Source organism: Ovis canadensis, chromosome 3 (genome assembly GCF_042477335.2).
Source record: "Ovis canadensis isolate MfBH-ARS-UI-01 breed Bighorn chromosome 3, ARS-UI_OviCan_v2, whole genome shotgun sequence".
NCBI lineage: Eukaryota > Metazoa > Chordata > Mammalia > Artiodactyla > Bovidae > Ovis > Ovis canadensis.
The window spans coordinates 5,855,848-5,870,407 of NC_091247.1; the positions used below are offsets into that span (position 1 = coordinate 5,855,848).

Consider the following 14,560-nt stretch of genomic DNA (forward strand, 5'->3'; position numbering starts at 1 on the left):
AAGCTCCAATACTTTGGCCACCGGATGCAAACAGCCGACTCATTGGAAAAGACCTGATGCTTGGAAAGATTGAAGGCAAAAGGAGAAGAGGGTGACAGAGGATGAGGCGGCTGGATGGCATCACTGACTCAATGGACATGAATCTGAGCTAACTCCGGGAGACAATGAAGAACAGGGAAGCCTGGTGTGCTGCAGTCTGTGGGGCTGCAGAGTGGAACTCGACTTAGGAACTGGACAGCAAACAACAAAAACTGGAGTAACCGAATGTAACCCCAATAAAGGTATTTTGTCTCCAAAACACAATGGTCAACTCTATTTATTCATGGCCCATCTTTAAGTTAAATTTTAAGGTTAAGGTATTCAGTGTATAGAGCTGTTGGCTAAATTTGAGGACTGATAAGACTGAGGGATTAGGTAGAATTTAAGAGTAATAAGGCTGAAGTTTATGCAACTGAATGTAAGGGAACAACAGCTAGTACTTATTGATCCCTGCTGAGTGCCAGCACTGTGCCAAGCACTTTATCTGCACGAAATCCCCACAACCCATTGAGTAGCCTCTATTATGAGCATACTTGAGAGTGCAGGAAATGGAAGCAGATGTGAAGCGCCTCACGTGCTCTCTCTCCAGGAATCCCTCCATCGGCTACCTGTCTCTCAGTCTCACTCAGTCTCAGCGTTGCTCTCTCGTGATCTGGCTCTTTCTTTTCTGGCTCTTTCTTTTCCTTCTCCACTCGGGCCTCTCTTGTTCCCCTCCCCCGCCCTCCCTCTGCCCCTGTCCTAGCCCTAACCCCCTCCTTCGCTCTCATCTTTGGTTTCCACCTCTCCTGTCTCAACTTGTCTTCTTGCCTTTGTCTCCTAGTCTGTACCTCCTCCTCCTTCTGTCTGTCTGCTCTATCACCACCACCTAACACAGACAGTATATAACAAAGCATCGAAGGTGTGGATTAAGACAGAAGCATTCGAAAGCCAATTTCAGAGAATAACAACTGTCAGTATCTGAGGACAAAGTTAAGTCTCTCAGAAGTCAGCAGCTAACAAGCTATTTTTCCAAACAGCTTTGGAACTTCACTAGGCAAGAAACAAGACTGACCATAAGTGATAACTATTAAAGATGGACAGGAGTACAAGGGACTTCACTATGCTGTCTGCTTTTGTTACAGGTTTAAAATTTTTCCACTAAAAAAAGAGTAAAAAACACGAAAATTCCCTGGTGGTCCAGTGGTTAGGATTCTGCACTCTCAATGCCAGATCATCATTACGGAGGAAAAGTTAAATTCTTTCAATGTCTCATCTGATCTTTGGTTCTTGGTTCCATATACTTCTGGTTTTATTTTTTCCAGTTTTATTGAGATGGAATTGACATACCTCATTGTCTAAATTTAAGGTGTACAACATAATGAGTTGATATGTGCACATTTATGAAATGATTACCACAGGGAGTCTAGTTAACATCCATCAGTTACAAATGACTTTTCTTGTGAGGAGAACGTAGATCTACTCTCTAAGTCATTTTCAAATATACAATATAGCATTATTAACTATGGTCACCATCCTGTACAATGTTATGCGTTTTTAAAACCTATCCATCAATAATTTTTCCTGTTTCTATTTCAGATCAGTGATTACACTGATAAAATTGTGGCCTGATTTTACAATAAGGTAATAAGTAGTATGAAGTTTTCAGTTTTCACATGTTTGGAGCTGTGGAAATGCATCTCTAGAGATGAGAAATAAGATGCCAACTATGGCATCTCTTCCTGCCAACAGGATTTTTCTTTCACAATTAAAATATTCACCATGGGAGTAAGAAAGGGTCAGAGGAAGAGAAGATACTCTTCCTTAAAACCAAGGACAGGAAGTATTAATTATAGGCATCAAAGCAAACTTGGAAACAAATTGTTTTTTTAACAAGAAAAACTATGGGTGGGTTTAGTTCAAATTATATCATCACACTTCAGCCATTACAGCAATTGGCAATGCCAACATTTTAGACCATGAAATATTTAACAACAGCTAACATTTGCTAACATCTTGCTGTGTGCTAAACAGTTTAAATGAAATGTCTGATGTGAATCTCCCAACTCAAGAAGGCAGGGACTACGATGAGCCTTATTAGAAATGAGAACACCGAGGCTCAGAGAGCAACATGCCACAGTCACTTCACTGGCAGGATGGCTGACATCCGGGCCAGGCGGGCTGGCTTGGGAGTTGTGTGCTTCCCAGGAGAACAGGACCTTGGCAACATTCTAGCCATAATACTGCCTGGATTTAAGGACATCCCAAAGGAGCCTCACATCAGTATAAATACATACACTTAGCACTTCATTGGTCTCAAAGCTTTCCTGTGACTCATCTCCTGGATCCTCAGAAACAATCCTTGAAGGTGGGCTGGCCAGAGAATGTTTGTTCTCTCGGTCTTGGAGGTAAGAAGGCAGAAGAGTTGAGACATGAAGAAAACTTGGGTTCGCCTGACTCCATATTCAAATGTTTTTCCTACCCAACTGAACTGGGGCCCTTCTTCCTCCTCCTCTCTAGAAACCTCATAGTGTCAGTATGAGAATGAAGTGAGGATGTCTATGAAGTGCTTGGTGCCAAAGAACTGTCACCTCATTGATGCTCAACAATGTCAATGTAACCCTCAAATGAAAAGGACTGACTGGCTTTCTATTTGGTTACAGAAAGAGCTTCAGATTTTTCTTTGTTACTAAACAAGGGAAGTATTTGATGACCTCAGAAGAGAGTATTTAGAAAGAGAGCATGAGCTTCTGTGAGGCAGGAGTTCTAAAAGTGTATCTGTGTGGCTGGCACCACACAAAGCCTCCACCAGAAAGCTAACTGCTGAATAGAAGCGTTTCAAAGTGGGCCCTTAAAATAAATGCTGACAGTTCACAAAGAGTTCACTTCACAGAACACGTCCACATGTAAGATTCATGCACAGTGTACGCAAACACAAACACACGAACAAGTCAAAGTAAACTGGGGGGGGGGGGCAGGGAGAATTCAATTGGCGAATGTTCATGATTCTTTCACACCTCTAGGAGAGAGAAGAAACTAATCAGAAAATTCGTGTTTGAAGTAGACCTAAGATCGTAAAGTTCAATATGGCCATAAAGGACAGATATACCTATAAACACACATTTTTGCAAAGCTGGAACATGGACGTTAAATGCTATAAATGCCTATATATGCATAAAATGTTTCTAGAAGGATACACAAGAAACTCAAGTGAGGTTTCTGGATGAAGAACAGAATTTCTTCTCACTAACCTTTAAGAATTTTTTAATGATGTACAGCTATTCTGATAAGTATTTAAACATTTTAAATTTTACTGCTAAAAGTAGTCATTTTTAATCAGTATTAGAAAGAAAAAAAAAAATCCCTGTTTCAGGCTTTAGAGTGTTTCTGAAGATACTATTTTAACATCCACAGAGAGTTCCAAAAGAGATGAACAGTCATAGCTGGTAAAGCATATAGTGGCTAAATCTGGGCTCTTTGGGGCCAGACAGTAAGGGTTCACGTCCTGGCACCACCACTTGCGGGCTCTGTGACCTTAGACGAGCTTTCTAACTTTCAGATGCGTCAAGTTTTCTTCATCTATAAAATGGAAGTAACCAAAGGGCTATCATGAGAAATAAGCAAATAAAATCACATAGTATGCTCAAACAGTGCTTAGAATACAGTAAGCATTTAATAATTGTTGCTTTGGCATCTAGGCCTAAATCGCAATAGATGCATGATCAAGTTGCATATATGGCTGAACTTACTCTCAATGGAAAACTTGATCATATTCGATTTTCTTGGGCACCTGGGACACCTGGGCTCCCAGTGTGTGTCAATAAACACACTGACTGATTTAGGATGTCGGTAAAAACAAAAAGGCTGGATTACTTATCCAGATGTTAGAAATATTTTTCCCAAGCAGCTAACAGCACATCCAGTCTTTAAGAAAAGATCACTTAGGTCTGTTAAATTCCTTCAACTACAAAACAATGATTTCATTTACCTTCTCCAATTAAACTTAACAATGAAAGAAGGAAAACTCAGTAACAGAAAAGAATTCCTAGAGTGATACTTTCCTAGATGGAGACTTAATGCCAGGTAGTCTGCTGTAATCAGAATTTTTTTTTTAAACTTGAGAGTCAACGTCATTTCAAGACACATCAGATTTTGTAAACCCTCGCCTCCAAAAAAAACAAAAACAAAAACCCAAAACCCATAATTAAACCATCCAGGTAAGAACTAAATCTACTGTTTACCTCCAGGGAATACAAAACAATGTCACAACAATGCTGCGACCTAAACCTTCCTCCATCTCTGCGGCTACAAAAGTCCATTCATCTACTCTGCCTGAAGCATCATCTGCAAAATGGATGGTGATGCCTAACACTAACTCGTTACAGATGTAAATGAGAATGTGCTCAGAATTCTGAGCAACTTGGAAAATAAACAACATATTAACTGAAGATGATTTTGGCGGCTCACATGCCAACTTCTAGGGACAAATAAACCATCTTCTCCCTCTAAACGCTAGATCTTGTGAGCCCACTCCATCTAGTTGCGCCTTCTCCCAGGCGGCCAATATACATGTCTCATGGCAAGAAGGGACAACTGATTTCGTCTGTACCACTGGTGTTTATGGTTTGAGCTGCGCTTGTGACTTCATGCAGACCCTCGGGTCAAAAAGTTGGAGAGAAAAGAAAAGTAGGTGAGACAATGAACAAGGCCTCCTGTTCATTTCTCCTTCATTTTAAAGAGAAAAACGTTACAACTCCGATGGCACTCCAGCAGCCGGAATTCTACTACTTGTTCTAAAAGGAGCTTTACATTTCTACTCCTGTTTTAAGTCCTAAATAAAAAGGACAGACAAATGCAAGCAGATTTACATCCCTAAAGTACAATTAACTTTTCTGCTGAAAGCCAATAGTCTGGGGCTACGAGTCCTCAAGTCAGATAAATTTCCGCTTCATCCTGAAGCTACAAAATGAAGGCCACTCATCATAGTCAGTTGTTTTTTTTTTTTTTTCCAGTTGTCACCTTACCAGGACAGAAAACAAAGACACACAGGAAAAGGGAAAAAGGGGCGGGGGGGGGGGATTAGAGAAGAAAAGAGGAGTAGAATGGGAAGAGGGCAAAAGTGAACCGCCCGGGCTCTGAGGCTTTACGAAAGGAACTTAACACGAGCTGACCCTCCTCCAAGTGCCCTGGACTCATTCAAAATCTTCCTAAAATGCGGTGAAACTTCTCTTTTCTCCCCGCAGAAGTCTTAAGAATTCTTACGACCTCTTCGTGGTCCGTAGATAAGATGGAGAGAGTGTGTGTGTGTGTTGGGGGGTGGGGGGGAGGAATGGTGTAGAAAGATCACTTCAAATTCTGTATCCATAAATGGTAGAGCCGTGTTCCCTTTTGTCCACGAGACTTTAATGAAAATCGTCTGTTTCACAAACACGGGTCGACCTTTTGGACGCGTAATTCCCAATTAGCAGTGGAAATTCCACGACGTGGGCTCACGAGGCCCTTTGGGCCTTGTACGCTTCGCTTTCTCAAACTTTCTCGGGGAGACCCCGCAGGCGTGAGGGCCCCGCGACTCGGCCCTCCCGGTGTGGGCTCCTCCGACACCCTGGGGTTAGTGCGCGCGGGGGTGGGGTGGGCTGGAGGGGGCCCGGCGCCCCGCACCCTCCGCGCTGGCGGCGGCGCCCAGGGGCGGGCGAAGGAAGCGGAGAGCGGGAGAGGGCGAAGGAGGAAGGCAGAGGGGAGAGGGGGAGAGGGCGGGCGCCGAGGGAGCGCGCGCGCGCGGCCGGGCGAGGCCTAGGAAGGCAGGCCGGCCAGGCGGCGGACACGCGGCCATCCTCGGCCCGTTCCCCCGAGCTCACCTTCCAGGTAGCAGCTGGAGGAGGACGAGAGCCCCTTCTTGGATTTGCAGCCCACCAACTTCAGGCAGATCTCCAACATCTTGGCGCGCCGGAGGCGTCGGGGAGCCCGCGCCCCGGGCTGCCCTCCGCGGCGGGCTCAGGCCCGGCTCGCCCCGCGCGCCGCCCCGGGCCCCCGCGGCCCGGCCATGCCGCCTGCCCCGCCGCCCCGCGCCCGCGGCCGCTCCCGGTCTCGGCTCCGGACGCGCCTGTTAACAAAGGGGCCCCGAGCCCGGCCCCGCGAGGCCCGCCCCCGCCGCCTTAACCCTCTGCGCGCCGCGCCCGCACCCAAGGGCTGCCCCGTGTTCCGCCCCGCCCGGGCTTCCGTCCAAAACCGACGCCTCGCGGGTTTCGACGTTAAGGAAAGCGGGGGGATGGCGATTTTAAGCGCGGCACGTCTTGGTTCTCCGAGTTTCGAAGTACTGTCCTGACGCCCCAAGAAAAGACACCAGCAACTATGGCAGGCAAGTCGGGGGAGGGCGGGCCTGCTCAGCATCACTTTTAGGAACCTCCTGCATCTCTGGGAGGAGGTCCCACCCCCCAACCCCCAACTGCACCGCTGAAGGCCGAGCGAGTTGCACCGGGCGCGGTGCCCCGGCCAACCCCGTGTCCCCTGACTGTTGGTGAATAAGGCAGATTCCTCTGCAGTTATCAATACTGGTCTCATTTCTATTCGGTGAGCTTACTGTGATTAAGGCCAACTCAGTGGGTGTCTGAGGAGTGAGTAATCAGAGAGCTGCAACCCGCAGTACTACGCAAGTTTGCAACACATTTGTCAAGTCATACATCCAGATCAGGAGACAAAGGAGACGTGTGAGGTCAAACACAATGTCTGATTATTAATAAAGAGAGTTTAGTCTCCCCCTGATGAGGGGCATGGCCTGCATCCCTTCTTTAAGAAGCCTCATTTTTCTTTCTCTTGTTTGGTGTGTGCCATCGGGGGAGGGGAAAACATTATTTAAAACCCATTTCCCCCCTGGAGAAGGGATAAGGCTACCCACTCCAGTGTTCTGTCCTGGAGAATCCCATGGGCTGTATAGAATCAGACACGACTGAGCTACTTTCACTCACTGCTGTGCTTGGCTCCAATAGACAATATCATCACATATAACAACATAAAAAATAACAATACCGTGTGACTTGGCACCAAACGGGAAATCTACATCAGTGGAATACGAATCCAGACATACCAAATAATTTAACAAAATTGGAAACGTTTCAGTAAGTATAGGAAGGAGAAGTTGTTTAAACAGTGTTAGATAACTAAATTGCAACAGGAGAAAAATCAAGTTAGTATACATCATAGCGTCCAGGAATACTAAGAGCTGAGGGGTACTGAGATTCTACTACGAGTCAGACTCCTGTGAGAAACACCGTCCAATCATTACCTGTGCACAACTATTCTGTACAGAAAACAGAATTCATCCTGATTCTTCAGGTGAAAATCTGAAATTTAGACAAGTCAAACACCTTGCCCAAAGTCTGAGCTGGACTACCCCCAGGTCTGCCTGGCTCCAAGGATCAGGCTCCTAACCAGTGGATTATGCAGTCCCTTCTCACCAAAAATAAATCCCAAGTAAATTAAAGCTACATATATCTTTATCTTTGGCTAAATAACTAAGGTTACCATGCTACAGTCATCAGTCCCAGAGGCAAAGCTGTGGTCCAACCTATCCTGTAATGACAAAAACCTGGGTATTTTCACTATACTAGGAATGGCTTAAGTAACAAGACCTTCACTCAGGTCTGCCAAAACCTGACAGTTCAAGGTTGGACTAGATGTGACTAGTGTGTATCACAGTGTTTCTCAGCCGCATTAATTTTTCAGAGATGTCCTGTCAAATTCTGATTCATATACAAAATGTCTAAGTGACCTGTGGTTTGTGTTGTGGTACCAGGTCAGACCTCATGAGCAGCTAAGAAGACACAGCACTTCCCATTGCCTGGAGACACAGGGCCACAGGGCTATGAGGTGACAAGTGACTGTGGATGCCATCTATTGATAGATGCTGGGAGACACTATCATTCTGTCAAACAGCCCGTATATAATGACGGCCAACTGTTACTTGAACCTTTCAACCTCCAAGTATAATGCCAAAAATAAAATCCCAAAGGGTGCCACCAATACAAATAAGCTGAAAACTACTGTGTTGGTACCTTTTAGAAAGTTCAAGGGCTTTGGATCAGACTATAATAAAGTCAGTCAATATATAGCATTTCAGATGTAATGTGATGGGCTATATTCAAATAGGCACCTTAATGAGAAGAACAGTGGGCATTTTTGCAATTTTAACCATATCCTTGAATTCTATCAATTAATACAGGTCCAGATATTTGCATGTGCTATATTTTATATTAAGATGTAAGTTTATTTTAAAAAGTTAATGACTATTACTAATATTCTGCTCTTGAGTCTAAAATGAACTTATCCCTTTAAAACATCTTAAAATGAGTAATGCTTATAAACTGTGTCCAGATCTTTTAAAATAGTTATAAAACCATACATCAACAGGTCTGGGAAAACGCTCTGAATTAGCAGCAATGAACACTGAAAATATTGCCAAGCTCCCCACTACCAAATTAAACTACGACTATTCTTTCCAGATCTAAGTTTTGATGCTTTTGAAACTCACTCACAAGTACAAAAAACATTCTGCTACAAGCAGATAGGAGAGCTCCAGTCTACTTACTAGAACAGAAGCCCAAGAAGCATTCCTCTAAGTAATCTTAAGCCTAAAGGCCATTAACTTTTTTTTTTTTTAAAGGAAAACAAATCTAAAAGATTGTGAAGTAACTTGTTTGCTACACTGTACTCAGTTTGGGAAAGGAATAACCTTTTAATATGTGCCAGGCACAAACCTTCCAACAATCCTATAGATTTTCTATAGTTTAACTCCATTTCACAGGTAAGGAAACTGAGGGGTAAGCAGGCACAGGGACAGGTTAACAGTCTGTCCAGGTTCACATAGTTAGGAATTAGTAAGGTCTAAAGCTGTTGAACTTTCCAAAATGGACATAATTTGTAATTTAAGTGAAAGGTGGATAATTGTAGCAAAGCCAGAGGATGAAATAAAAATCATTAACTATTGAAAAATGTCTTGAAACAGCTGATGGAATTAGAACTATTTAAGAATATTTTAAAATGTATTCAGAATAATGAGAAAGAATAAAGGTCCTTCAGTTCAGTTCAGTTCAGCTGGTCAGTCGTGTCCGACTCTTTGCTTACTTACATTAAAATATGTGATCTGCGCTGTGTTTCTAAAAGCACGGTCCATGGACAACCTATTTTGAATTGCCTGGGATGCTTGTTTAAAATGCAGACTCTTGCTCTCCAGTCTAGACTTAACACAATCCGAATATAAGGAATGGTGGTATCTTAACATGATCTGAAGATGATGTGCGTGCATACATAAGTCTGACAACCATTGTTTTGGAAGAAGGAAGAGCTCCTCCTTGTTTTCCCTGGAAATAGGACAAACAGGGATGGATATTTCTAAAATTTATTCATCTGAAAGAAGTTTCTGCATTTAAGAAATTGTATAACTCTAAAACAAGTTACTTTGTCAACAAAGGTCCATCTAGACAAGGCTATGGTTTTTCCAGTGGTCATGTACGGATGTGAAGAGTTGGACTGTGAAGAAAGCTGAGCACTGAAGAATTGATGCTTTTGAACTGTGGTGTTGCAGAAGACTCTTGAGAGTCCCTTGGACTGCAAGGAGATCCAACCAGTCCATTCTAAAGGAGATCAGTCCTGGGTGTTCATTGGAAGGACTGATGCTGAAACTCCAATACTTTGGCCACCTCATGCGAAGAGTTGACTCACTGGAAAAGACTCTGATGCTGGGAGGGATTGGGGGCAGGAGGAGAAGGGGACGACAGAGGATGAGATGGCTGGATGGCATCACCGACTCGAGGGACATGAGTTTGAGTGAGCTCCGGGGGTGGTGATGGACAGGGAGGCCTGGCGTGCTGCGATTCATGGGGTAGAAAAGAGTAGGACACGACTGAGCGACTGAACTGAACTGAAAACAAGTTACCAAAAGAGGACTTTTCTCTGAAAATTTTGGATAAAGAATGAACTTTTTTAAAGTCTGGAGTTCAGTCCTTTTTTTTTCCTAAAGTAGTTGCTGGGGGCGGGGCGTGGATAGGAAAGGGCCCACCACAGAAGTTGCTCCAGGGAAGAAAGCAGGATATGGATGCTGGAGGCGGGATGTGGAAGCTCTACCTGGGAGCAGCAGGGATTTAAGGGAGACATGAAATCTGATATGGTGCCTGCTTTGGGACCCCCAGGACCAAAAGATCCCAGATCTGACTGATCCCTTCCCTGTTTCCAGCCCAGTTAATATCTTTAGGAGGAAAGAGCAAAGATCTTGAGGTATGTACATGCTTGCTATTTCACTATTTCACATGCCAACAGAGACTACATCCTCTGATGTGCAGACACTGTCCAGTGAGAGCCTGCCAGGCTCCCAAGTGATGGATCCAATCCACAGGAAAATGTGGCTTAGAAGAACATATCAACCATACCTACTTTTGCCCCTAAATAAAGGGCATGCATGCATCTCTTTAAGTATCATAGATTTTCAGTGAGATAACACTGTTTATTGGTCAAGTGTCACAAAGGTCCAGGTACTCTGGTGTGGGGGAACCAGGTGAGACGGGAGGCCATGCAGTGAGGCTGAAAGAGCTATGACATCACACGACCTTATTCTCAGTCTCAGATTTTCCACTCACTGTGGTGGCAAAGCCGAGTGACTCAGTTTTCTAGTCTGTAAAACTGTGGGGTGGTCTTAAGAGGAGCCATCTCGCTGGGTGATGAAAATTAGAAATAGTGTATGAAAAGTGCCCCATGCAGAGAAGGTGCTCAGTGAACAGTATTTTTATTTCCAAAAGAGGACTCTTATCAGGTGATGTTTTGTGTTCCTGCCTAAGTCTTACTGGGACCAAGTCAAGAGCTAAAATTAACAAATGTGATACGTGAAAATGATTCCAGAAAACACAGTCCGAGGGAGTGAAAGCAGTCTGGAGGTTTTCCAAGGGACAAGGAAATCAACTTATTTTATTAAGGGAAAGAAACACTAGTTATGGGGTAAGAGTAGCAACCAGGGTTCAAATGTCACAGAGAGTCCTACCTTTAACTTCTAAAGACAAAGTTTTACAACCACAGCTTGGTGGCAAAACACAAACTCCACACCGCACATCTTTAGTGAAAGTCTATTTCAGGCCCAGAACTTGAGAACCTGATGTGCAGTCTACCCATAGGACGGTCTTTCGCAAAACACTGATTGTTGTGTTACTCCCTTTGGTAGTTCCAGACCTACAATTCTCAACGGGGGTGGGGTGCAGAGGCACATCTGAACTGCTTTAGGGTAATTACCTCCACTTTCTAGAAAATCTCATTCTAGAAAGATTTTACTATATTTTTATAATTGACAAGTCAAACATTACTATTAAGCAATTTTTCTCCCAGAGGAAACTAGTATTGTTGGTATGCCCTAGTCTTATTTTTATTCTTAATCAAAGTAATAAAAGTACATGGTTAAAAACATGGTTAAAAAGTCATCCAATAAAATCAGAAGTCCCCTGACTCCATCCCCTTGTCTGTTTCTCCAAAGGCAGCCTTCTTCAGATTCTTAATATCCTCATATTGTTGTTTCTGGATTCATCAACTTTCCACATGCTATATTAACTGGTTATAGTAGTACCATGCTATCACCGTCTCCAATCTCCCATAACAATACAATCACAATTTTTGGTTAAATCAACAACGGTCAGTGTTGATCATTATTGCGATGACATAAATATTGTTCATTGCTCCACCAATAATATACTGTGAATGTTTCCTTTATTATATAACTTTGTTTATCCTGGAGATATTATTAGGTTGCAAAACTAATTGCAGTTCTGCACTGTTAACTTTGCCATTTGATATTGGAATACATTCTTAAATAAATGTGGTTATTTTATACATCATTTTAATGTGCACTTCTCACTTTTTTTTGGCTAATGACTTATTACTTGCTGCGAATTTTATCTTAGACTATGGAAATGATTTAGACAAAAAGCAAATTCCGGTGATTTTTCTTATTCGAGCTCAAAATGGGTCATAAAGCAGCAGGGACAATTCGCAACGTCAACAATGCATTTGGCCCAGGAACTGCTACAGAACGGATAGTGCAGTGATGGTTCAAGAAGTTTTGCAAAGGAGATGAAAGCCTTGAAGGTAAAGAGCCTACTGGCCAGCCATCGGAAGTTGACAACAAGCAATTGAGAGCCATCATCGAAGCTGATCCTCTTACAGCTCCATGAGAAGCTGCTGAAGAACTCAACATTGACCATTCTACCTAAGGCTATTCGGCATTTGAAACAAACTAGAAAGGTGAAAACGCTCGGTAAGTGGGTGTCTCACGGGCTGACTGCAGGTCAAAAAAAAAATCATCGTTTTGAAGTGTTGTCTTCTCTTATTCTATGTGCGATGAAAAGTGGATTTTATACGACAACCAGCAATGGCCAGCTCAGTGGCTGGACTGAGAAGCTCCAAAGCACTTCCCAAAGCAAACTCACACCTGAAAAAAGGTCACGGTCATTGTTTGGTGGTTTGCTGCCCGTCTGATCCACCACAGCTTTCTGAATCCCAGCGAAACTATTACATCTGAGAAGCACGCTCAGCAAATCGATGAGATGCACCAAAACTGCATTGCCTGCAGCTGGCGTTAGTCAACAGAAAGAACCCACTTTTTCTCCATGACAATGTCCAACTGCACATGGCACAACCAATCCTTCAAAAGTTGAAAGAGTTGGGCTGTGAAGTTTTGCCATGTTCACCTGACCTCTTGCCAACGGACTACCACCTCTTCAAGCATCTTGACAACTTTTTGCAGGGAGAATGCTGCCACAACCAGCAGGAGGCAGAAATGCTTTCCAAGGGGTCGTCATAGGCCAAAGCACAGATTTTTATGCTAAAAGAATAAACAAATTTATTTCCCATTGGAAAAAAATGTGTTGATTGTAACAGTTTCTCTTGATTAATAAAGATGTATATTTATGATTTAAAATTCACAGTCATGTTTGCACCAACCTAATAATTGCCTTGATTTTCTTCATTTGATTAGTTTTCTGTATATCTATTACTGTTTTTTCCCCAAACATTTCAAATATCTGTTAAACAACTAGTAGTATTTGTTCCAAATATTACAAAACATTTAAAATAGCCTCAGTTATATTTATTGACTCACATCCTCGTGTGGCTGGAATTCACCATCCAGTAGCTTCCTGGGGGTGGGGAGAGGTGCATATTTGAAAAAAATGCCTTTCCATTCCAGTGAGTTTGGCTGGGTATAAAATTGTAGGTTGAAAATCATTTTCCCTGCTTAATTTTGAAGGCATCTATCTCTCTGCTATCTTCTAGTTCTCAGTTCTGTTGTTTAGAAATATAAATCCACTCTGACTCCTGATCTTTTATATATCACCTGCTTTTGTCTTTGGAAGCTTTTAAGATCTTCTAATATTCTCAGTGTTTTGAGATTTTACAATGAGATGGCTTGGAGTGAGTCTTTTTTCATATATTATACCGTGCACTCAGGGAGCCAGTCCAATTCAAAGATTTAAGTCACTGAACTCCAGAAAATACTCACTTCATTAAGTTCTGAAATTTTTCTGATATACACTGTTTCATAAATTCTCCTCCATTTGCTCTCAGGTGTCTCTTTCTGGAAGTCCTGCCAGATGGCTACTAAAGCCCTGGGATTGAGCTTCTAACCTTCTTACCTGTTCTGTTTTGTTGTCTGAATCTTTGCTTTATGCTTTGCTTTCTGAGAGCGACTATTTTCCAAGCCTCCTGTACAGTTCTTCTGAACTCTTCTTCTGTTTCCTACATTGTCTTTATTCCCACTGTGTTCCCTTTCTCTGTGAATTTCTTTTACCCTTTATCTATCATGCACTTTTAATTTGGCTGTCCATTCATTATACATGGGGGAGGAGCTAGAAAGTGCGCACAGAAAGGGCGCAACATGTCGACTTAGATGAAGGGAGGTGGTGAGCTTGCTTTTCCATCAAGAGAATGCCCAAGTCGGCTTTTCTCTGAGACCATTCAGTTTTGGGTTTGTTTTTTTTTTTTCTAGAAAGGATTCTTTCCATCTCTTCTCTGTTAGGAAGCAGGCTGGAGAATCTCATTATTCAGTATGCAGACTCAAAAAAGAATCTGCTCTTGCCCACCCCACCGGTTTCAGCCCAATGGTGTACCCACACCTCTGCTGGGGGTAATACCCCGGAGTCTGGAGCCTTTATAGGGCAATTTCTCAATAACACTTCTCATCTCACGAAAGTGGGAAGGAGAAGTGGTCATCTGGCTGTACAGGGATGGAGAGGGGTATGAAGAATCTAAAAACTCTTTTACAGGCTTTCCACTGATCCCCTTGATTTCAGGTAAGAGCCTCATCACCCCCTGCTTTTTGTAGTACTAAAGACTCCAATTTCTTATTTTTCCCCTCTCAGATTCTTATAACTGGCTTACTTCTAATCAGTGTCTCTCTCAGAAGAGGTTAGGCTTTAGTTTCTTTGATTCTGCTAGGTCTATTACAACTTTTTAAATATATATATATGTATTTCTTTAATTATTTTTAATTAATGAGTTTATTCCTTTATTTTTGGCTGTG

The 14,560-nt window shown here is 42.9% G+C and overlaps 1 protein-coding gene across 2 annotated transcripts in view; it reads right to left on the bottom strand.

The window, feature by feature from the left end:
• The window catches only part of ABL1 (ABL proto-oncogene 1, non-receptor tyrosine kinase), a 138,834-nt gene that overhangs the window by 43,712 nt on the left and 80,562 nt on the right, over positions 1-14,560 (bottom strand). Inside the window, exon 1 of one of the 2 annotated variants that reach the window (XM_069582163.1) lies at positions 5,871-6,117. The exons of the other annotated variant lie outside the window; for it this stretch is intronic. Coding sequence (XP_069438264.1) covers positions 5,871-5,949 — 79 coding nt within the window. The 5' untranslated portion in view covers positions 5,950-6,117. Of the gene's footprint in view, positions 1-5,870; positions 6,118-14,560 lie in introns of those variants that run through there. 2 annotated transcript variants of the gene reach the window in all.